At 44.5% G+C, this 22,518-nt stretch overlaps 2 protein-coding genes across 4 annotated transcripts in view; one reads left to right on the top strand and one right to left on the bottom strand.

Moving 5' to 3' along the window:
- Positions 1-10: 10 nt before the first annotated feature.
- APTX (aprataxin) lies at positions 11-10,151 on the top strand. 3 transcript variants are annotated; one of them, XM_059873421.1, is made up of 8 exons: positions 11-110; positions 1,076-1,212; positions 1,937-1,983; positions 3,638-3,949; positions 5,339-5,398; positions 8,312-8,538; positions 9,361-9,464; positions 9,772-10,151. In XM_059873421.1, exons 2-8 carry the CDS (start codon positions 1,083-1,085, stop codon positions 9,924-9,926), a joined length of 1,035 nt encoding a protein of 344 aa, XP_059729404.1. In that variant the 5' UTR covers positions 11-110; positions 1,076-1,082; the 3' UTR covers positions 9,927-10,151. The 3 variants fall into 3 exon arrangements, with proteins under 3 accessions (XP_059729404.1, XP_059729405.1, XP_059729403.1); XM_059873422.1 differs by having other exon boundaries at positions 58-396; XM_059873420.1 differs by lacking the exon at positions 11-110 and adding an exon at positions 487-625.
- A 5,305-nt stretch (positions 10,152-15,456) lies between these two features.
- ELP1 (elongator acetyltransferase complex subunit 1) overlaps positions 15,457-22,518 on the bottom strand; it is a 30,523-nt gene continuing 23,461 nt past the window's right edge. The window contains exons 28-36 of the mRNA XM_059873418.1: positions 21,602-21,663; positions 21,070-21,132; positions 20,894-20,954; positions 20,190-20,303; positions 19,402-19,513; positions 18,179-18,306; positions 17,633-17,787; positions 16,554-16,632; positions 15,457-15,597 (exon numbers count right to left, since the gene is read on the bottom strand). Of these exons, the coding sequence (XP_059729401.1) occupies positions 15,530-15,597; positions 16,554-16,632; positions 17,633-17,787; positions 18,179-18,306; positions 19,402-19,513; positions 20,190-20,303; positions 20,894-20,954; positions 21,070-21,132; positions 21,602-21,663 (842 nt within the window). The 3' untranslated portion in view covers positions 15,457-15,529. The remainder of the gene's footprint in view (positions 15,598-16,553; positions 16,633-17,632; positions 17,788-18,178; positions 18,307-19,401; positions 19,514-20,189; positions 20,304-20,893; positions 20,955-21,069; positions 21,133-21,601; positions 21,664-22,518) is intronic.

The following is a 22,518-nucleotide window of genomic DNA, read 5'->3' as shown; positions in this document are numbered from 1 at the left end:
CGTACCCCGCCCCGCCCCGCGCAGGCGGTGGCGTCCCTGCCCAGCGTCTGCCTCGCCTTGCGCCTGCGCGCCAGGACGCTCCCGCCCTCGGAGGAGCCGAGCTGCACGGGGTACGGGACGCCGGCCCGGCCGCCGCCTTTCTGGCACAGCTTCACGCCTTTCCCCCCTCACCCTACGCGGGCCTGGCTCCGCGCCGCTCAGGCCGGCCGGCTGCCCGGCCCGCTCCACTCTACAGCGCCTTTGCCAGGACCCAGTGCCCACCCACGGGTGCGCGGGCCCAGTGCGGCTGCGCCGGGGCCACGCGCCGCGGCGGGAGTCTCTACCTGGTCACGTGGGAAACGCGCTACAGCAGCTGATTGGCTGCGGGGCGGCGGCGGCGCGAACGTCGCCCCCGCGGTAAGGGGGAGGGGTCCGTCCCGGCGTTGCCATGGGAACGGGGCCCACGGGGATGGGTGTGCCGCAGGGATGGGTGTGGGACAGTGCCAGTGTTACACTGGGAGCGGAGCCTGGCTTTCCGCGGGCATGAGCTCTCCCCCGCAGAGCTGGGAGGAACAGGGCCGAGCGCCGGGCAGGATGTTTGCCGTCCAGCGTCAAATTGATGTAAACTTGAAGGTTTCATAGCATGGTCCGTGTGCTGACTGTTGCTGGATGAAGCTTCCCCACTCTGTCGTCATTTCTTGTCTTCTGCTGCTCTCTCTTGTTTTGGTGGTGAAGTTAGTCTCTCGCGTGAACTCTGATTCAGTGGGAAACAAAGCCTAGGTTTTTTGTGTCTAGGCTCTTCTGTCAGATGGAACTGTCAATCCAGTTGATTTTTCCTATATGTGGTTCATGGATGTGAGAATGTATGGTAGTGTAGGAAGGGAAACAGGTTTGCCCTTTCAACAGCAACCTGCCCTTAGATTATGCAAATGCTGGTGACATGCTTTGCGTTGAATTTCAGAAATTTCAACCAAGTTAGCAGAATTGGCTCAGCTAATGAATGGGCTGGCACTAGAATTCATGGACTCTATTCCACGGGAAGGTGGCCCCTCAAGAGGTGGCGTGTTGGTAACACGCTGTTTATTTTTCTCTATAGCTCAGTGATGCGTGTGTGCTGGCTCGTGGGCAAAGAGAAATGCACTCAGAGGGTGAAACTGCCGCACTTGGAAGCTGTGGTAATTGGGCGTGGCCCAGAGACTGGGATAACGGATAAGAAGTGTTCAAGGCAGCAAGGTAAGGGGATTTCGCTCAAATCCTGCTTTCCATGTGCAGCAGCAGCTGAGCTTGCCTCACTCCTCTGTGTGGTCTGCAGTGTTGCCTGGTTCTTGAAGTCATCAATTCCTTTTTAATAAGCACTCTTGGAGATCTCTGGGGCCTAAAAAATCAGAGACACCCAACAACAGAATGTCCACCTCCATAAACTAAAGCTTTGAATCTTATTGTGAGTTCCCAAGCCCACAGTTATGCTTCACTGCCTGCATCCCTGCTTCGTGAACAGCACTTCTCCCTAGTATTCCACCAACTGATTTTTAGCATGACTTGTTATTTTATACATAACATAATGTGATCTTGGAGAATATGTGAAAATACCTATCACCTATACAATAATGCACATCTTCCTTGCTTTATCTTCTGTGCCTCTGGACACAGTCCTTGTGCTCTATGCCTTTTTGTCCCAGGGGGCTGGTAAGAATATCAAGAATATGTATAAGACATCAGCAGAATCCAGCTTTGTTCTGAAGTAATTCTACCCTTGGCTCAGTGTATGGGTTGGCTCTGTTTTACCAGTGGTCCTGGAAAGAAGAGACGATGCAGAAATAGTCTTGGCATGCATTCACAAAGATCAGCTCCAGAAAGAAACAGCTCTTCAAAAAGAGGAGTGTTTTCTGCACGGGGTGGTTCAGCAGAGTTCTTTTTATTTGCATGGTTTTGTGACACTTTGTTCTTTCTTTTCCAGTTCAGTTAAAAGCAGACTGTAACAAGGGGTATGTCACAGTTAAACAGGTATGTTTTTATGTATGGATCTGCAGTATGTCTTTTACTTACTGGGACAGTTGTACTTAACTCCACAGATGCTCCAAGTGATGATAGTGATCACTGGGTCTGAGGGACCTGGTACTTTCTTATCACCCAGGGAGGTTACAGCAAGTGGCCCTCAGAAGTGAACTTTCTTCTTTGTGCACCTCAGTGAAAGGCTGCACTGTTCCTTCCAGATACCTTCCAGTCTAAGACAGCCAGACTTGCACTATCAGTGAGTCCTCAATCAGTTCTGTTGGGTGCTGCATTTGAGAGACTTTGGACTTCCTCTAATAAACTTGTTTATCTTTCTCCCGAGGCTTAAACTTCATAGTCTGAGGCAGCCCTGTGTTTAAGGTTGAAGTTCTTGTGTTAATGGGACTATTCAGTTGTAGAAGATTTTTGTAGGTGAGCTGATAAGAGCCAGAGATGTGGTTACTTATTGGAAGAGATAGGATGTGAGACAGAACTGCTGGAATGCTCCTGTTACCAGATGGATGGAGGCAGGCCTTCTCCCTCACACTTAGGAAACCCAGTGTCTCTGAGGTAATATGAAGGGAAAGGTCTCTGCTGCTGGTGTTTGTGTGTGTGTGCCCACAGCATCAGCCTGCGCAGACAGTACAACAACATGTTCTACTGCCGAGGGGCAGCATCTTCTCTCAAAATGCCTCCACAGCCCACTAAGCACGGGCACCTCAGAGGCATCTGATGAATCTGGCAGAGATGTCTAGGACAGTTTTTCTCAGAAATCAACCCTAGTCATGATTTTAATATTGTGTTACTGGAATCTCAAAACTGGGAGTACTTTCTGGTGGTGGATGCTAGCATGTTTTCTCTGCCTGTTGAAGAGTTGCTCCCCAGGTGAGAGATGTGTGGCACAAGGTTCCAGTGATCACTTGTTTGATACTTTATTCACTGATGGGAAGCATCCTTGACCTGAGTGAAACTGCAGAGCTGTGGACTAGAGATCCTGGCTGGAATCAGGTGTGTGCTTCATTGCAGTGAATACCAAGTGAGAGGTATAGTACTGTCTTGTGAAGCACGCAGGTATGGCATTGACAAAGCTAACAAAAGTCTCTCTGACCGAGTTTATCACTCACAGAAGAGAGCTGATTTCCTGAAGCTCGTTTTTTGCATAAACATTAACCAAGAGCATTTTGCTGAAGACTCCTAATTTTTGTAGGGTCACCCACATGATGATGCAAAATCCATCTATCAAGCAATCACTGTAGGTCGCCTACATCACAACACCATTGTGCTAAAATAATTTGCTAAAACTACTGTTACTCCTCAGAAATAGTTGCTGCTGTTACGAGTTGTGTAATAGGTTGCCAATTTGTGAGGGAAGTGCAGCGCAAATGATGCTGTAACTGTGTAACTGCTGCAGACACAGGCTCCCTGTGACACCAGGCCCTGAGGTTGTGTCCTGACAGCTGTGACTGCAAGGCTGGGACAGAAACAGATGTCCACAGTGCTGCACTGCCTGGTCTGCTAAGGCGGGTTGATGTGGGCAGGGTGGGTGGTGAATACAAAATGCATTTGCTTTCCAGGATAATGGTATTCCAGGAGAACTGAACAGAAGTTGGTGATTCCACTTACAACATAATTTTCTACTATTTTTTCCTTTTTCTGTCTTACAAAGATAGGGGTCAACCCAACTAGTGTTGATCTTGTGACTATTGGCAAGGATGAAGTGGTGAAAATGAAGCCAGGCCAGGTTCTGCATATTGTAAATAACCTTTACCCCTACACGGTGCAATTTGCTGAAGAGTCTGGGAAAACCGTTCCAAAAGCAGATGAGATGCCACATGAAGGCTTCTGTGAGAATGATGATACAGAGCTTGTGCCCAGAAAAACAATGAAGTTGGAGGTGGTGGATACACAAGGCAGTTGTACAAATCCAGAGCAAAGCAATACCAGTGTATCTACACATGAAGGAACTTCGAGCAAAAAGGCAAGTGTGTTGGTATTAATACTTGTGCTATTTCTCCTGAGGTTGTCTCCTTCATGAGGAGACATGGTCTTGTGCTTTTGTGGATTCTGCTGGTGGCAGGCATCTCAGGTGAGCACAGATCCTCAAAGTATACAGAGCATGAGAGGTGTTATGTGCTCCTGACATCACCCAGACCCTGGGAAAGTTACTTGGGACCCATTCTAACCTGACTTGAGGGTTAGGTGTGTGTGAGGATGAGCAAATGAGGGTTTAATCTCTGACTTCAGCTGCAGTTTCTGCTATAAGAACAGTCCACGTGAGCTCCATTTAGCTGCAGTCACCCAAGGACACTGTCCTGGCTCTTGAGTGGTTATCTAAAAGCAAGCGCACAGAGAACAGAACAACCTGAGCCTTTTCTTTTTAAAATTTGTTTGTAATTGCATGAGGCTTTTTTTGTCCTCCTGCTTTCTTCATTCCATATGGCAGAACCATGTTTACATTAGTGAATGTTAGCAGCCAGAATCTTTGAAAGGGAGTTTTTAGCCCTGTGACATCGACAAAATAAAAGACCTTAATGCATTTGGAACTAGTGTGGTGCTGGAGGAGAAGGCACAGAAATGAAACCCCTTAAGACAGAATTTTATTCTCAGGTTGCTGTGAGTTAACTACTTATTTTATCTGTGGACTTGGGCTAGTTATATTAGGGCCAGATTTGTGGTGGAATGAGCAGGAAGATGGCAACTCACACTGTTTCCCTGACAGAACCATAATAATGTTTGAACATCTTCCTTTGTAAGAATATGATGAATATCATTACTGCTCTGAATAGTTAAAACATCTGTTTTGAAAAAGGTGCACTCAAGACACACCTTCTATTAGACGTTCAGTAGCAAAGTTAAGAAATAGCTTGTGTTGGCTTGATCTTCCCATGCCTTTATTGTTTTCTCTACAAACCACTGCACAATATAAAAAAATCCATACATCTAAGGATAAGGCCACACACTGCAACTACTTTTTTCTGTGCAGAGCAGTATGGGATAGGACAGCTAATGGAGATCTTTGGGTTTTTTTTTGTTCTTGTGATCCCTAAAGCAGAGGGCCTTGTGCCATGACACATGCAGATAAATTATTAAATTTAAACACATTTATAGCTCCCTGCTGTTGAATTTCCAATGTTTGGAAGATTGAACTTTCCATCTTCACAGTATCTTGTTAAAAGTTTTCAAAAGTAGCTTTTTGGGGGCAGTTGGAGCAGGTATGTTGGCATTTTATAGAAGGGAAATAATTGAGCTGTCATTCTGCTGTTATTGTACTTCTGTATACAAATGAATATTCTTAATTGAATCCTTTGAAGTATATAATTGGACACTTAATTGTCTTACAATTTGTTTTTCCCATTCTGTGCTATAGGAACATTTAGGACACTGGAGTCAGGGTCTAAAGAGCTCCATGCAAGATCCAAAAATGCAGGTGAGAGTTGTATACTTGTCCTTTACAGTAGATCCTGTCTAGTAAAGCTAAATGAACGTTCTTTCTTCTGCAATTTGCTTTAACAGTCTGGTTAATCAGTGGAGTCCTGCATAAGGGCTGAAATTTACTTGCATCTCTCTCTGTATTAACATTAACTTGGGAGTCTCTACTGTACTGATTTTGCAGATTCTCATTGTGTTAATTATCTTTGCGCTCTGTACTGTGAGATTTGGCCAACAGGTTTCAAAAATGTTGATGGAAGAGCAGGCGAAGTTGCTTTGCTTCATCAGGGAAACCAACTAAAATGCGGTTATCATCTGAAGCTGAGCAAGCCGCAGTGGTTCCCATTCTCCAGCAGTCAGTGATGTGTTGTTTCTTACTGCAGTTTCCTGGTTTCCAGCAGATTCTTAACTTTCACACCTTTATGTCAGCTGACAGGATCTGACCCCTCGTGGGATCCTGTCATCCCTTCAGGTGATGATCACCATTAGGCTGAAGATAATTTAGAGTCATAGTGTATGTTGAGTTAGAAGGGACCCATCAGGATCATGGAATCCAGCTCTTAGCCTTCACGGGACATCCCCGAAATCACATCATGTACCTGAAAGTGCTTCTTGAACTCTGACGGACCTGGTGCCATGACAGCTTCCCTGGGGAGCCTGTTCCAGTACCCAGCCACCCTCTGGGTGAAGAACCTTTTCCTGATATCCAACCTAAACCTCCCCTGACTCAGCTTCAGGCCATTTCCTCAAGTCCTGTCACTGGTCATGAGAGTGAAGAGATCAGTGCCTGCTGCCTCTTGTCCCCTCAAAAGGAAGCTGTAACTGCAGTGAGTTCTCCCCTCAGTCTCCTCCAGGCTGAACAGACCATGTGACCTCAGCTGCTCCTCATATGGCTTCACCTCAAGGCCCTTCACCATCTTCTTAGCACTGCTTTGGACATTTTCTAAGAGCTTTATGTCTTCTATTGTGTGACCCAGAACTGCCCCCAGCACTCAAGGTGAGGCTGCCCCAGAGCAGAGCAGAGCAGAGCATGACAATCCCCTCCCTTGCCCGGCTGTGATTCTGTGCCTGATGCACCCCAGGACACGGGTGGCCCTCCTGGCTGCCAGGGCACTGCTGGCTCATGTTTAGCTTGCATTGACCAGGACCCCCAGGTCATTTTCCATGGAGCTGCTCTCCAGTCTCTTGTTCCCCAGTCTCTCTCTATGTCCAGAGCTGCCCTGTCCCAGGTGCAGAATCGAGCACTTCACCTTGTTAAACTTCTGCCCAGCCCTCTGATTTGTCCAGGTCTCTCTGAAGGGCCTTCCTGCCTTCAAGGGAGTTGACAGATCCTCCCAGTTTAGTGTCATTGGCAAACTTGCTTTCTGTTCTTTCCAGTTTTGTGTCCAGGTAATTTCTGAAGCTGTTGAGGAGCACAGGGCTGAGGATGGAGCCCTGTGGAGCCCACCAGTGACAGGCCACCAGTCTGATGTCACCCCATTCACTAACCCTTTGTGCCTGACCTGTGAGCCAGTTCCTTGCTTAGCTGATAACTAAACAGAAGGCTCCTATTTCTTGATTGATTTTTCTTCTAATTCAAGTGTGAAGTGTTGAACTGCATGGATTTACAGGAGAACTGGATGCCCATTGTCCTAGAATTGCCAGCACTTTCAAATGAGTCTATCTATAGGGGATGATAGAACCATGGAAATTCTTCCATACTTTTTAAACATGAAGCTTAATTTTTATCCCTGAAGCAGAATTCTATATACTTAACAAAACAGGGCTTTCTTGACCCAAAATGTAAGCAGGTTTTTAAAAGTGTTCTTTTAATGTTAGACACAAATAACTATTTATGAGCGAGTGTTAGCTTTATTAGTTATAGTTTCAATCTGAATACACAAACAATATCTTTTCTTTTTAATCAAATGGCCAATTTTATTTTATATTTTAATCAAATATGGCCATATTTCTTTTTTCTGAGAAGAGTTGAACGTGTTCCTGTTCCTGTTGGTGGCAGGAGCAGACACTAGTATGTGTGTATAAAATATCTTGCTGCTGAAGGATTTGTGTACCAATAGAACTCTAAATCTTCTTTCCTGTAGAGTAAGACTCATCTGTATATAAACATACAAGAATAATTAGCAAAGGTGACAAAGATATCATCCATCTCTCATCAGCTGGTGCACTGCTAAGAGACCAGAGACACAATACACAGTTCCTGTGTCACAACCTGATGCCTTTTTGTTGCTGGGCTCTCCCCACTGTTGTCTACAAGCTTCCCAACCATTTCTCTTTCTTAGCTGCGCTGAATTGTTGCAGAAGGCAAAACAAAATGAAAACAGGAAGAAGAACATGACAGACAGGAATCTGTTCTCCTTCTTGTCAGTGATCTTACAAAGCAGCACACTGGGTAGGACAAACTGAAATAGCCCAGACCTGAGTATTTTTATCTTCATAATGCTGGTGGAGGTCTGCAGCACACTGCTGGTAGCGCATCTGAGATTTGTGCTTCACTCTAGAAATCTGCAACCTAGTGCATTCCAACATATTCTGTATTGAGCACAGTGGTTTTGTTTGTGACTGCAGAACTTGAATGTAGCCTGATGGAAGGAGAGTTCCCTAGGCCTCGCTGGTATCTCAGTCCAGGTGATTTTCAAGAGTTCACATACCCCTTTAGTTATGGTTAACTTATGGCAAAGTAAGATTAGAAAGCTTTTGCCTTTTATAATAAAGTATATGAAAAAGGACGCTGGAACACCTCTCTGTAGCTGCCTGGTATATGTTATGGAAGAGGGTGCTTACCCTGGAGCAGCTTGATTCCAGCAAAAGTTTTCACTGGATAGCATCTCTCCACTCAGTACAGTGCTTATAGGAATTATGTATTTAACTTTCAATCAGAAAGTAATCTAGTTATTTCATTTTTTGCAAGGTTTACAAAGATGAAAAGACTGTAGTCATCAAGGATAAATATCCCAAAGCACGTTATCACTGGCTTATCTTACCATGGGACCCTATTTCAAGCCTGAAGTCAGTCACCAGGGACCACCTTGAACTCCTGGAACATATGCATGCCGTTGGGCAAAAAATGATCGAACAGTGCCCTGCCAGAGAGAGCCTGGAGTTCAGACTGGGCTACCATGCTATCCCCAGTATGAGGTAAGACCTAGAGGTGTCATGTGGTGGACCTGCTGTTCTTCTAGTTACACAGATTTGGGGCTAAATCCACGAGGAGATTTGGCATTGCTAAAGAACAGGCAGTCCTCCTCAACACTAGAGACAGCTTGGTGTGCAGTCCTTTGCCCCACACTGCTGTGTAGATCCTGATGCATGGGCATCTTGGGCATGGGGGGGAAATGCCTGTTGGGCTTCTCTAGCAGAGGTTGGTGCCTGGGGCTGTGGGAAGCCTGTGGTCCAGCCCCAGTGACAGGAGCACTGCTGCTATTGCTAGGGCATCCTGCTCCCAGGGCACCAGCATGAGATTTGAGCCTGACTCCTAGACCTGTCAAGTCCTGCCTAATACCGAGCAAGGATTTGAGTCTTGTGTCTAAGTCCAGACCTTAGAGTGTCCAAGTGTTTGTTGTTACTGCAGTCAGTTGTTCTCCAGTTCTTGAATGAAGCTTTTGAGCACTGATCAAATCCCATTCAATTACTCTACAAATAATAAAACTTTGGTTTATTATTAAACCTTTAATAAACCTGTGGTTTTCTAACGCTACTGTCTCCGCCTTTTTGGAAACTAGCAGGAATACAGATGCAGTGAGGGACCAATGGAATATGCAGACTACTGATCCTCACTTTATAAGTGACATGCTTAGCAAGAGACAGTGCTTCCAGAACAGACTGTGTTTCTTCTGTCACAGGGTCAGGACTGACCTACAAGGCTGGCACCCTGCTGAATCATGTTTGCAACTGATAGAACTGCAAAACAGCTTTGAGCATTTACCTTCTTGTCCATATCTATGTTATATTTTTTTTCAGTCAGCTACATTTGCATGTAATCAGCCAGGATTTTGATTCTCCAGCCCTGAAAACCAAAAAGCACTGGAATTCTTTTACTACAGACTACTTCTTAAATTCTCAAGGTAATGATTAGAGAAAGAATTTCATAACATATAATCCCGCTTGCAGGTTCCGGCTTCGGGCTTTTCTTCCAAACAAATGTGCATGTCATACATTTTATTGCAGTAAGTGAAAGGTTTTATTTAATTTAAGATATTGGGGTAAAGATATTGACTGAGTAAAAGTCAACAAATTTTGTGGCTGGTTTAAATTAGAATGCAGCAATGACACTCTGTGTGTCCAAAACAATGCACAGAGATTTGCAGTGTCATGTGTTTCATGATGCTACATGGTCTCAATACCTATGGTCTTTTTTATTTTTATCCCCAGATGTGATAGAGATGGTGAGAAGCAAGGGAAAAGTGGTGGTGAAAGACCATACCTCTGAACTTCTCAAACTTCCCCTCAGATGCCATCGCTGTAAACAACAGCTGTCCACAATCCCACAGTTAAAGGAACATCTTCGGAAACATTGGCCAAAATGATTTTGCAAAAAATCATCTTTCAATCCATCTTCAGATTTCAAGCCAACACAAAGACCACAAAATGTTAATGGAAATACATGTTTATTAACTAGAATGACAAATGTAATGTGGGGAAAAGTGGCCTGGAAACAGCTGTGTTCTAATTTAGTAATGGCTTCAACAAAAACTCAAGCTCTCTTCTTCCTTTCTACTAAAAATGTAAATAAAGTGACTTCTGAAATTGAAGTTTTTTGGTTGCAGCTTTATTGTGGTACAGCCACGCTAATCTGTAAGTGAACTGAAGTCTGGGAGAAGTGCTTTGTGTGGATGAAAGGATTTATTTTAATTCAGAAGCTAAACTGAGCCCAGATCTAGGTTTCTATTGAGAAAGGAAAGAAACAACGATTTAGAGGTCTTTCTCTTGATGTTTTCTGCTTACCTCTGAAGTTCCTCCTATGTGTTAATGTTACAGGCACTGGTGTGGCTGACAGAATGTACTGTCAGTGGAGAGGCAGGAGCAGCAGCTGATCAGCCCCAGTTCGCTGAAAGGCCTAACAGTTCAGTGCTGCTGAACTGCCCCTCAGCTAGGGGACAGCCGCTGCTCAGGCTCTGAGTGGAGCAAAAATCTCTTTTGGGTACAAGGATGTATTTAAACATCTTTTATGTAATACATTTGTCGTACATAATGACCAGCATTACTGCTTCCCAGAGTAATAAAACTATGAAGGTTTGCAGTTGCCTGTCTGCGTATGTTGAGGTTTGTACAGAAATTCTGTGGTTTAATCCCATACTGCTTCTCCAATCAGGATTTTAATGAGCCTCTAATCATTTGAGTGTTGTCAAGATGTGAACTTGCAGAAGCAGCGGGACAGTACTAATAAAAATCTCTTGAGTCCAGTTGTGGTTTGTACAGTTCAGCTTCATCCTAAGCCTGACTTTGAGTTAGGTAAGATGCTTCTCTCGGTGAAATGGCTTTGAGTAAAAGAGTGCACAGAGCTTTTGTTATACAAGCAAAATGCTGCTCCTAACAGTAACACATTCTCTAGGGAGAGGGTGTCCTCTTCTTCCATTCCCCCATGCAGCAGCAGGTTGCTGTACCCACTCAAATGGGGAAAATAATAAGTTGATGTTGTTGGAAAAGAATAAAGATGTTTCTGTCATAAAGTTGTTCCCAAAAGTGTGCTCTTTCAACCTGGTATGCAAGAAGCCAATCCACACAGAGGGTCACATTTATTTCATGCTTGTGCAGAGACAGGTGCTGGCTGGTGAATCCACAGAGCCAGCACACCCTGTTCTAGCCAAGCAGTGTAGCTAAGATATTTTCAAAATATCTAAGTCTGCACTTACCCGACATCTAAATACCTGCCTACTCAATAGCTATTGGACAATCTTTTGCCTGCTTCAATTAAAGATACAATGTGTTTCGAATTTATTGTGCATTTTCAGTAGGTAGGATTCTTCATTTGGAGGTGGGTAGTCTAAGCTTTAGAGATATGGCTTTCACACTATAATGAGCTGAGTTTATCTAAAGGTGCTTTTTTAGCTGATTTAGTTAATTTCAGTAAAACACATGGAACCTTGCCAAATGCAGTGTCCAATATCTTATGCATGATTTCTGTTCGTGTTCTCTACTTGTTTCAAAACTATTCTGTAAGATCTAGTATTTCCCAATTTTTTGGGTTTTTTAAAGTATGTATTGTTCTGCTGTGACTCACTGTGCAAAATCTTTTCTTAAACCATTCATCTTTGACCTGAATGGGGTACATTAAGGTGAACAGTTGGCCATCGCCTAATTTAAATCAGCAGTCACAGTTCACCTATTGCTGACATCAGTAATAATACACCTTAAATTACAAAATAAAGCTTAGAGAGTGAGGAACAAGGACAAAAGCACAGCCAGTCTGTGAATCCATTCTTGTTGCAAACTAGGGCTTCAGCTGGCTCCAGAGGTAAAGTGCTAATGCTTTGCAACGGGAACTAATTCGGACCAAGGCCAGTTGCAAATGCTAGAGAGCTGTGGTCTTCCTCTTAGCAGACACAGGCCAGAAAGGGAAGCCATGCTTCTTCACAGTGAAATGTGCTGCTTCTGGCCCATGGCCCATCACATCTGGGTGGGAGTCGTTGTTTTAGTACCTCTCAGAGCAGGTCAGAGTGAAGCATAAACCCCTGTAATCCATCTGGGAACAGCATGCAGCTGAGTCTCAGTTGCCACACACTCAAATGTGGAGCACAATTCAGAGGGACAAGCCTATGTATGATGTTGTAAATCAGTGGCATGACCAGGAGAACCACTGCCACCAGGGTTGAGCCCAGGGGGGAGGGATGGCAGCATGTCCAGCACTGTGTGAGGTCAATACTGTATGGGAAAAGTCTGCAGGAATGGCACCAGTAGGCACAAGCTCTCTGAAGCCAAGAAGGGGCAGCCACCTATAGGCGCTCAAGGCCACGAAGGAAACTAAGGCAGAAAACTTAGATATTGCCACAAGTTACTTTGTGTGTGACTTTGCAGGGGACCCACAGCCTTCCTCCAACCTTTCCTTTCCAGCTGGTATGTCCATACAGGAGACTGTGAGCAACCAATACAACATCTTTGTTGGAAAACAGCTGCAGAATCGCAGCATAACCTTAACACTCATCAGCCAGGGATGATAAAGCATCTCCCTTCCACACCTGGCTGTAATTAGATCTCTTCTGGAGCTGCATTATCTTCTGTGATATTGTTACAGGATTGAGGCCCAAAGCCAAGGAAGATGTGGTAAAGGACTTTCCGTGAGATATGTGAAGGTATTAACATGGGCTCATGGTAGGCTGATGGGGTGATAGGTTTCAGGTGGAGGGCCAGATGACCCCTGCCCCTGCAGCCATCCTGGTGGAAAAGAGAAAGGTGCAAGAGTTCTATTTCACCCTTATGAAAACCCCACTGCCTTTGTTCTCTCTTTGTAACCCTTAATACTTTTTACAAAGAAGGTTCTCTCCCCATCCTTTCTGTTTACAATTGCAGTTAGAGAACATGAGACTATAGTCTCATCTCTGCTTCCCCCAAAAAGAATAAATTTATTCTTTGAAAGCCTCCAAGGCAGAGGATGAGAACATAACCACCTTGCAGACAAGTCAAGGGTCTTACTCATCTCTCCCCCAGAGCAGGGATGCTTCTTTGGAAAGATCTGTGACTCTGACTCCATTGGAGTATACCTGGGAATGAAGCACTCTACACTTGTATTTTGCAGGTGTGTTTATCACTGGCAATCTAACAAGAACTATAATCTATTGCTCCAATGAACCACACTGTTTGTGCATCTGTTCATGAAACTTCCTACTGAACTTATGGATGGATTTATGTTCCTTTTGTGTTTAATGAAGCTCATCAGCAGACAGGTGAAAAATATCTAACAAGAGAAACACAGGTTTCCATACAGCTGTATTCGCTCAGAGGTTGAGATATTTTTAAAGTTAACTCTGTATTTCTGCATTAATGGTTTACTTCAATTCCTGGTAACTGTGTTTGTAGGAGCCCCCACAGAATTCCTAAGAGTAAATTCAATGTGACTGTGATAACAGTAACTAATGAAGTATACTCAGTACTGAGTACTTAGTACTCAGTACTGAGTATATTTCAAGATTAAAAGATAAAGATTTCAAGATTCAAGATAAAACGGAGTATATTTCAAGATTACATGCATCCAAGAAAGCAAAATAACATGGCAGCAGAAATCAAGGGAAAGCTCACTCCTAGCTGCTGCTGAGAAGAAACTAAGGTTCAGCAACTGCAGAAGTAGTAAGCAGGATATCCCCCCTCGAGGCTCACCCACACTAGGTGCTGCTCTCAGCTCCACTGCTCCTTATTCCAAGTTCACTCAGGAGGGAAAGATGTAGGGGAAGACAGTAAGAATTTGATGAATAATTTATAAGACTGGTCTTCACTTGGATGGCAGATTTAAAGGGGTTTTGCTTTGGTGGGAGAACAAGAAAGCACGCCTTACACAAAAGGGTTTTTGGCTTTCATCATCACCATGATGGAAAAACATAAGAAATCATACACATGCTTAGGCACAAGCACGAATCCTCAGTAAGCCAGTGGCAATTTTATCTTTTGTTGTGTTCTCTTTCTAGACAATAGATTCAGTTGTGCAAGACCTCAGCATTTCTTGGCATCAGATTTAGGAATGTCAGGAATTACTGGTGTTAGTGTTACATTTCAGTTGTAGAGCCAGAGTGCTCTGCAGAGGAGCACAGACTCCCTCAGCAACCCTTTCTCCAGATCTGGTAGATGGCTTCTGTATTTCACCATGGACTATGCTCTGCTACCATTCTGAAGACCCAGATCCTGTGAAACAATCTTGCCCTGTAAAGACTTTAATGTGTTTTGCCATCTCAAAAGGGTTTACTCTCAGAGAATCTCTTTCCAGTGTAGTCACAGTATTTGACAACAGGCTTAAGTCACCCCCACACAACCCAGAACAGGCCAGGCAACTCAGAACAACTGGAAACGAGATGTGCTCCAATGCTTCACACTGAAAAAAGACTTTTACCACTCCCCTCCAACAAGCCCAAGCCAGCACAACACAGACAGTGCAAGACTAAATGGCCACCCCAATCTGATTAAATTCTTGCCACACAAAAACAGGGACCTACAGCACTGCACATGCTCATGCTGTCAGAACACAGCTCACTGCTGTGCCATTAAACAACTCCAACAGACAGTAAACACCTTGTTTGTAAGGTGTTTTTCTGCAGAACCCAATGGAAATGGCCTGAACACTGCAGCTCCAGGCCAAAATTAACCAAGAAGGGGATGCTACCACTGAGAGGGTTTCAAGCCTTGTCTCCTTTCTCTGCTCCCAGAAGTACTGCTGTTACTTCTCGCATCAGATGACAGAAGAATTCTGGGGTAAAACCTAAGCTGTGCACTATTGCAACATTATCAGGCTACAGCTGTGGATTGGTCAGTGCCATAAAACACCATTACTCTCTCTTCTTTGATCTCAGATAATTAAGGTAGTATTACCCAGCAGACACCAACACCTGCACCCTGCTTTTATTCATGTTTTCCTCTGTCCAAGACCTCCCTGGTGTGAACAGGCCCAGTTTCAATACATGGCTGTTGGCACTGCAGGATTCACTCCGATAAAACAAAGCAATAATGAAAATCTGGTAACAGCAACATCCAGCTTCAGCAGAGAAGACACAAAATTTGTTTGGCAACTACAATAATTTGCTATTGGTACAGTCTTACAGGTGAGTTCTCTAAAGCAGGCTGAAGTGGCCTGTTACCACAGCAGGTATCAACTTTGGGAGGGAGGGATCCAGTGAAGATAACCCATCCAACACTGGTGGGATTGCTTCATCCAGAAGGGGGGAACAGTGGTAGGAGCTGTCAGAGCTGCATATCCTTTTGCTCCCCAGCCTCACATGCCACCTCTGCAGTGGACATGAGTGGCTGTGCCCATAAGTGTGACACCATACGGGTCGCAGTCACAGCTGCACCAGGTGGAGGGACCCTTCACTTGCACAGCCCTAAGAACAGTGTATCAGAAACACCAGAACAGCAACGGCTTCTGCAAAGATATAATGAAATTATATGAAAAGTTAGAGTTCAGAGTCCACAGGGATTCTTTGGCTTCTGGTTACTGGAGAAGATGCAGCTTCCACTGTAGATTTTTATTGAATTTTGGTGGAGTCAGTACTTCTACATCTGAAAGACAAACGGAACAAGTGTCAGAACAGGGGGTAACGGCATACAGTTTCTTCAAGAGCTGTCAACTACTTTGTTCACTTTTCTTACATCAAAGGATGCTGAGAAATCTCTTGACATCTATCATTTCCCTGTAGTGACTGATCACCAGCCTGCACAGGAGAGTGTCCTCAGAAGACCTGCTTTCACCAGGAAACATCTGGGCACACCAAGTCCCCTCTCAGTTGTTAAGTGTTACTGTTCAGAACGAGGAGGCACAGGCACAACGCCACAACCACTAGTGGAACAAAGCAGAACTCCATTCATTCACCTGTCACTGGCCCATCATGCACCACAGTGAGCTGGCTCCTTCTGGAGTGAGTAAGAGACACCAGGCTTTTTCTGAAGTCAGCCCTGGCAAGTGGCAATAGACAGGTTGCATCTATAGATTCAATAGAGGATCGCCCCAGGCAATTTCAGGACTAGCAGGGAAAGAGGATGTAGGACAAGGGGAAAGATGGAAGACTGAGGAGTTGGGACTACCCTTTGCTAGGTCTCTCAGCTCTAATTTTGTATTCACTGCAAGGACTTTGCGACGGCAAAGTGACATGACAGATTGTAGCCTGGTCTGGTCAAGGGCCTGGCCTGACTGCCAAAGCCAGAGAGAAAAATTCAGCAGGTAAATTACAAGAAGAATTATCTAACATGTTCCTTAAGAAATCAGGTTTTCAATTCCCTCACAACAGACTGACATTACACACACAGTAACCCAAGAGCAGTTGAGATATTTTAGCACAGGAGACAGTTTTAAGCTGAAACAGTTTTAGAATACCAATTCAGAGCAAAATAAACTTTGTTAAGAAAGCTGCTCACTTGCCACAAGGCAGGATGGTACACCCATAAAGAAAAGAGAGCCTCCAAGCCCGCTAACCTCCCTGACATTTCATACCCAAACTTATCTCAGAGCCTCAACTAACCTTGTACAACAGGAGGCATCATCCTCTTTTGCTGATAAGCAGCCATAATGCTGTTTGCAGTTGAATTGGGTCCCAAGACCTGTAAGAAGAAATAGCCATGTTCCAACCTGAACAATGCAAGGCACAAGCAGGCATATCCTCAAAGGAAACTCTGCTATGATTGTCCAAACCCAGGAGACCTCACAGTACAAAGTGAACAGGATCAAAGTGTGATTGGTGTGATCAAAGCCCAGTAATGTCTGAGAAAAGTTAACACAGAGGCAGAAAGAGAGAACTGCTTTCACACAGCTTTTCAGGACACAGAACTCTTATCAAGCACCTACTTCTTCACAGCACCATAAATGTCATGATTCAGCAGGACTGACTTCATGACAGCACCATCAATACTTTAAGTTCATCAGGGAGTCTCTGTTCCCTGTCACACAGAACAATTTTAGTCTGTCTTTAAGAGTCCTGCTAATCAGCAGTTGGGGGGAAGATACTGGGGAACATTTTGTGTTCGCCATAAATGCTCAGAAACCACTTATCAGAAATAAAGACTTTTTTACTCTGGAAGGGAACTAACTAAGGCCCTTGTGATTTCCTTATTCTGCAGTAAGCTGAAGCTTAGAAGCCTGACATAAGCCTTCCTTATGTAACTTACTCCTTATGATATATGGTTCAGACTTAATTGACCAATCCAGTGGCTTTTCACTTCACAAGACCTACTCTACTCCAGTACACTTCTACCATTAGGCCTAGAAAAAAGGGAGTGCTCCCATATTCTACAAATTGCTTAAGATGGAGCTTACAAAAACAAGTCACCACTAGGACAAGGCAACACAAGCTTCACAAGACCTCATCACATCCAATGTGGCACCCAGTGCAGGGGTCACAGAAGGCTACGTATGTTGTACCCATCTAGAGTGTACTGACTCAGCAGGTCCTGCCCAGAATATCTACTGAACCTCTAACAGAAAAAAACCCCAGATTTTGAAAGCCATGGAGGGATTCTAGGCTCTGCGCTGGAGAATGCAAAATACTGCTAAACACTTGATACTGTCTAGTGAGAGTGATAGGTATTGTGGATGAGCACAGACCAGGCTGACAGAGCTCTGCTGCAGATCTGGAGTCCAGATTTCTGGGACTGAGGTCTCCATCAACTGCAAAACCTCTTCCAGGACTTGCTGCAGTGCCCCAGCTTGCTCATCATAACCAAAGAGCACAAGCTGCTTCAGAAGGATGTGTATCTCTCCTGCAAGAGGGAACAGAAGCAATAAAATAGCAATCAACACAGGTATACTAAATAAACAGCTGCATTTCTTTGTTATCAGCACACAGGAAGGGGAGCAGCAACTCAGATCTTGTTCTGTTCCTACTGAGTTCCTACAGTATCCGAGAACAAAAACAAGACAAATCTGAAATGGTACTGAGAAGGCTTCTTTTCTGTGCTCCCAACTTCAAATGCAGAGAGTTCACGTTATTCTGAGCACAGAGGCAGATTAATTAAACCAAGGCTCAATGCAGAGAGCTGTATGGACCAGACAGCTTTTCTCTCCAGCATACACAGAAAGAGGAGGCACACTACCTTAGCTGTCCTCATCTGCACAAGCTGCAGCATGGACTAAGATCACCAATTGTCCTACCTTTCACAGTCTCAACAGCACGAACACTCTCTCCCAGGACTTCCAGAAGGGCAATATCTTCAAAAGGACTCCCCTCCTTCAGGCTGTATCTCTTACGCTCTGCCTTGCGTCGGTTCTTTGAGGATCGCCTGAAAAGAGCATGTTCAGTTACAGTGTGCACAACAGATTAGCTGTTAGCAGGGTTACATCTGAAGGAACATCAACAGCGTGCATGAAACTTGTCACTCAAGTCCTTGCCTTCTCCTGTGACAGAGGACTGTGTGTAACCTTAGGTGCTCTGGCAATGTTCTCAGCACTATTCAACCAATATCCTTAGTGGTCTGAAACACAGACAGGAGTCAGGCTGTTTCTCTGTTCCAAAAATGATTGCTCCATGTTCCAGCAAGGTTAAAGCATATCTACAACACAAAGCAGGAGCTGTTCCAAGCACAAAGCAGTAGTCACTATCAGGAAAAATTGAGGTCCACTTAAAACACTGGTGGCCGAGGTCTGTGCTTGGCTGTGAACATTTTAATTTCTGCCACCTCCAGAGCCTGTTCAGCTCCTAACCTACTTGCATAATGTTCCTAAGTGATCCACACACTCTGATGCTGAATACTAAAGCTGCATTCACCTTCTTGTTTACCTCTGTTCCACAAGAAAAAAAAGTGTCTGAAAAGTCCCCATTTTGCCCACAACAGTATACTTCTACAATTCAGCCAGGGAATTCAGAAGTGGTCCCACAGACTACACCAGCCTGTTACACACCCAACTGCACACTGCAGCTCATACTCTTCAGAGCACTCAAAAACAATGCACAAAACCACTGTGGGAAGACATTGGTATGAGATTTAGTAGCAAGTCCCACGCACCAAGTGTGAAACCTGGGCCAAAGAACACAAGACATGCGCACAAGCTGTTAATGTTTGAGAGGCTCTGCCTGTATTCTGTGTCTAACTTTCTACAGCCAGCCATTCTGGCCACATGCCAAACATCCATGGGAGCCAGAACCCACCCAGAGTCTGTGCTCTCAGCTCCTCTGCTGTCCCTGTTGCACTAGTAGCTTTTGGCTTTTTCTGCTCTTTCCCTTCCAATGAGAGTTAAAATAACCATGAAGTGCCTGTAATTAAAGCAGCTACAAGGCATGCACAGCTGCAAGGAGGAGCATGCCAAGCATGAGCAAGCTAACCTCCTGAATGCTGATGCCAGAACAGTCACTACCTGATTTGAAGGCAGATACCTACGCTGATATTCTTGAATTGCTGTGTGTATATTTGCTGTTCATGTCACTGGCTGTCACAACACTGCTGGTTTCAGAGAAAAGCTCCAATTCTGGGCAATTTGGCACTTCATAATCTGCAAAACATGGTAACAACTGTAACAGTATGGAAAAAGGTCAGAATTATTTCAAGCTTTCTGACTGATCTGTGTAGCTTGCTGGGCAGAGTCATTCTACCTGCTGGTGTTCTGGAGCCTTATGGCTCCCAAGCTCACTGAGCTAGCACACAAGAGGAAACAGTAATTGTGAGAACAACACTGCTCCTCCACCCTTGTGAGGATTGTGACATTAAACAGCACAATCAGAGGGATGACAATCTCAGTGCAGCAGATCTGGATGAGGACACAGCATTCTGCTTTCAGAGAAATCCCCTGAGCCTGTGTCAGCTGGCAGGTTAATATACCTATAGGTACTTGGCACCAAGGACATGCTCAGCATTGTCTCACCCAGTCAAGTTGGTACTGTGGAGACAATGCTGTGTCATTTTGAAGAGCTTTGAGGTGCATTTTCATTGTGTGAAAGCTGTGACCCAAGGTGCATTTTCATTGCGTGAAAGCTGTGACCCAAGCTGAAAATACAAGAGTAAGCACACTCCAAATACGGAGTGAGGAGGGATTGAGAAGGGTTTTACTGCTGTAGGTCCCATTGGAGCTAAACGAGAGCACAGCTCCATCAGAACAAACAGAAACCACAGACAAAAACACGATCACAGTTACTTATGCAGGAGAAAGTCATATGCCCTTCAATACCAACCCTGCAGGTTCTCACAGGCCCTCTCCTTCAGCTCTCGCACCACTTGCAGGCGACTCTTATGGCGAAGAAATGCTGTTTTCTGGGAATCTAGGAAGATCAGCTGACTTTTCTGAGCTGATCATTAAGAAAATCAAAACATAAGCATTTGAGCAAGAGAAACAGAAAAGCATTTTTTACACAAGCACAGTCCTTCAACAAGGTCAGAAAAAAATCCCTCAACTCATAAAGCATGAAAAGGAAGAACAAGCAATAGTAATAAAACATTCTTCCTGTGTGGAAGGGAGAATACAGCTATCAAATAATTTTTTATTTCAAAGACCTACCCATCAAAGCTTACAGGACAGATAGCCATTTTCCTGGTCCATAGCTCTGCTGCCACACATGCTTTGGAACAAGGACAGTTCTGCTTGTTCATGGACATGCAGACAGAGACCTCTTTGCAGCTTTTGACTGTGAGGTCTGGAAAAGCTCCAAAGGAGCCTGACTAAGCTAAAAAGATCCCATGACACTGCAGGGCTTCAAGATGCACTGAGGATAGCCAAGTGCAGCTAATTGAGCAGCAGCAATTAGGTGGAAACAAAGTATCCTTCCTGTGCTCAATGCACCTTCCAGTACTGGAATGTGGTGACTTCCCACAGACTGAGCAAAGATCTTCTTTAGCCTCTATAGCAGAGAGAAATATTAAGATTCTTACACAGACTCACCTTCCAAAATGGCAGGTTTCAAGTTGGTTTCCAAGATATCCAGTCTACTATACTTGTGAATCTGGATCAGGGAAAGAGAAAGTATCATTCGAGGATCTAACCCACATCACATCCCTCTGTTTTTGCACTCTAAAGGTTTATTTCTACATCTGTTCTTGTGGTTTGAAATGTCGTACCAGTCTCAAAGCCTCTTCCCACAGAGCCCCTTCTAAGAGCAGGAGAACAGCCTCTTCATAGTCCTAGAAGGAAAGAGCAATCATGGGTTGCTGCTGCTGTTAGTAATACATGCTCAGGTAGAAGCTATTCAGATGGGTATTTCTACACAGCAGTATCACAGTCAAGAGAGGAAAACACTACTAGGCCAACTACTTCAAGGTGTTGACATAAAAACCCACAAACCAACTCAACAAAACCATGCTACTTCTCCCACACTAAGGGGAAATCCCTCTGGAACTCTGTCCTCATTATTCCAGTCATGTTTTTCCAGCTCTCTGAGACAAAAGAGAGCTGAAACATTTTTTGTACCAGAGCATGGGAGGCTTCATGAGTGGAAAAACTCAGGGACACAGCATTTATCTCCACCCTGCTCATGGCATCGCCCAGGCCTGCTCAGTTGATGAAGCTCCCCAAGGGGGCCCATGGCACAGATGGTGTATCTGACAGATACTGGGAATTACTGGGCCACAGGCAGGAGGGTGATGACATTACCTGAGTGTACTGCTCCAGGAGTATGGCTGCCTCTGCATACTTTCTCTGTTCAACTAGTTTTCCTACAAGAAAAAGTGGAGTTTCAGCTTTTCAGAAACAGCTAGATTTTGTGCCAGAAAACTACAAAGTAGAGGAAAAATCCCACTCACTGAGACACTTTCTATCTGCTTACACATCTGCTCAATTGCTAAATTACAGCTGTAATTTAAAAAGGGCACCATAAAAAAAGTATTAAAGGCATGAAGGGTTTAAATCACATTAAGTGACAGAAAAAGCAAATACTGGAGTATCTGACTCTAGAAGACTAGACTTCCAGAAGCCATACTCCCTCTGTGTTAAGTGGCCCTTCAAAAACTCTGCTTCTGAGTAATGATGCTTCATTCTCTTGCTGAAATATAGGTCCAGAAGGTGCACAACATGCCTCATGTCTGACATGTGTTAGTGAGTACAAATTCTGTGACCAGCTACCTTCTTCTCCTTAGGACCACACACAGCTTTATGTACCAGCTGGTCCTAGCTGCTAGCTGGCTTCAAGGAGATAACAAGATGCAGCTCCAAATTATCCAATGGCCTTTCAGGTTGGTGAATAGGTACAGCACTTGCACCAGTTAATGTCTAGAGGCCTCAGTTACATCAGACACTTCAGTGCATGTCCATTCCTTGGGGTTAACTAATGAGGCAATTTGGAAGAGCAGTCTGGCAACCAGCTGCAAGGGAACAATGCAAGAAGCAGTCAGCACTGGCCAGCCAAGGGCACAGTTTGCTTGGCAGCTCCTGTGTTGCCTAACAATTCAGCTTCAGCATCTTTTGGTTCCTTTGAGAAACAAAGGTCATGTGCAAATGCACAGACCTTGGGGAAACATGGGATCTTTGTTCTCAGTTAAGAAAAGTGCTTCTGAATAATGAAGCTTTCATTG

The sequence above is a fragment of the Haemorhous mexicanus genome, chromosome Z (genome assembly GCF_027477595.1).
Source record: "Haemorhous mexicanus isolate bHaeMex1 chromosome Z, bHaeMex1.pri, whole genome shotgun sequence".
Lineage (NCBI taxonomy): Eukaryota > Metazoa > Chordata > Aves > Passeriformes > Fringillidae > Haemorhous > Haemorhous mexicanus.
The sequence above is the reverse complement of the archived record's forward strand: the minus strand, read 5'-3'. Positions and strand labels throughout refer to the sequence as shown.

Coding starts and splice junctions, on each gene's coding strand:
- APTX (XM_059873421.1), top strand. CDS start 1,083: ATGCGTGTGTGCTGGCTCGTGGGCAAAGAGAAATGCACTCAGAGGGTG. Junction 1,213..1,936: donor GAAGTGTTCAAGGCAGCAAG/GTAAGGGGATTT, acceptor TTTCTTTTCCAG/TTCAGTTAAAAGCAGACTGT. Junction 9,465..9,771: donor CTACTTCTTAAATTCTCAAG/GTAATGATTAGA, acceptor TTTTATCCCCAG/ATGTGATAGAGATGGTGAGA.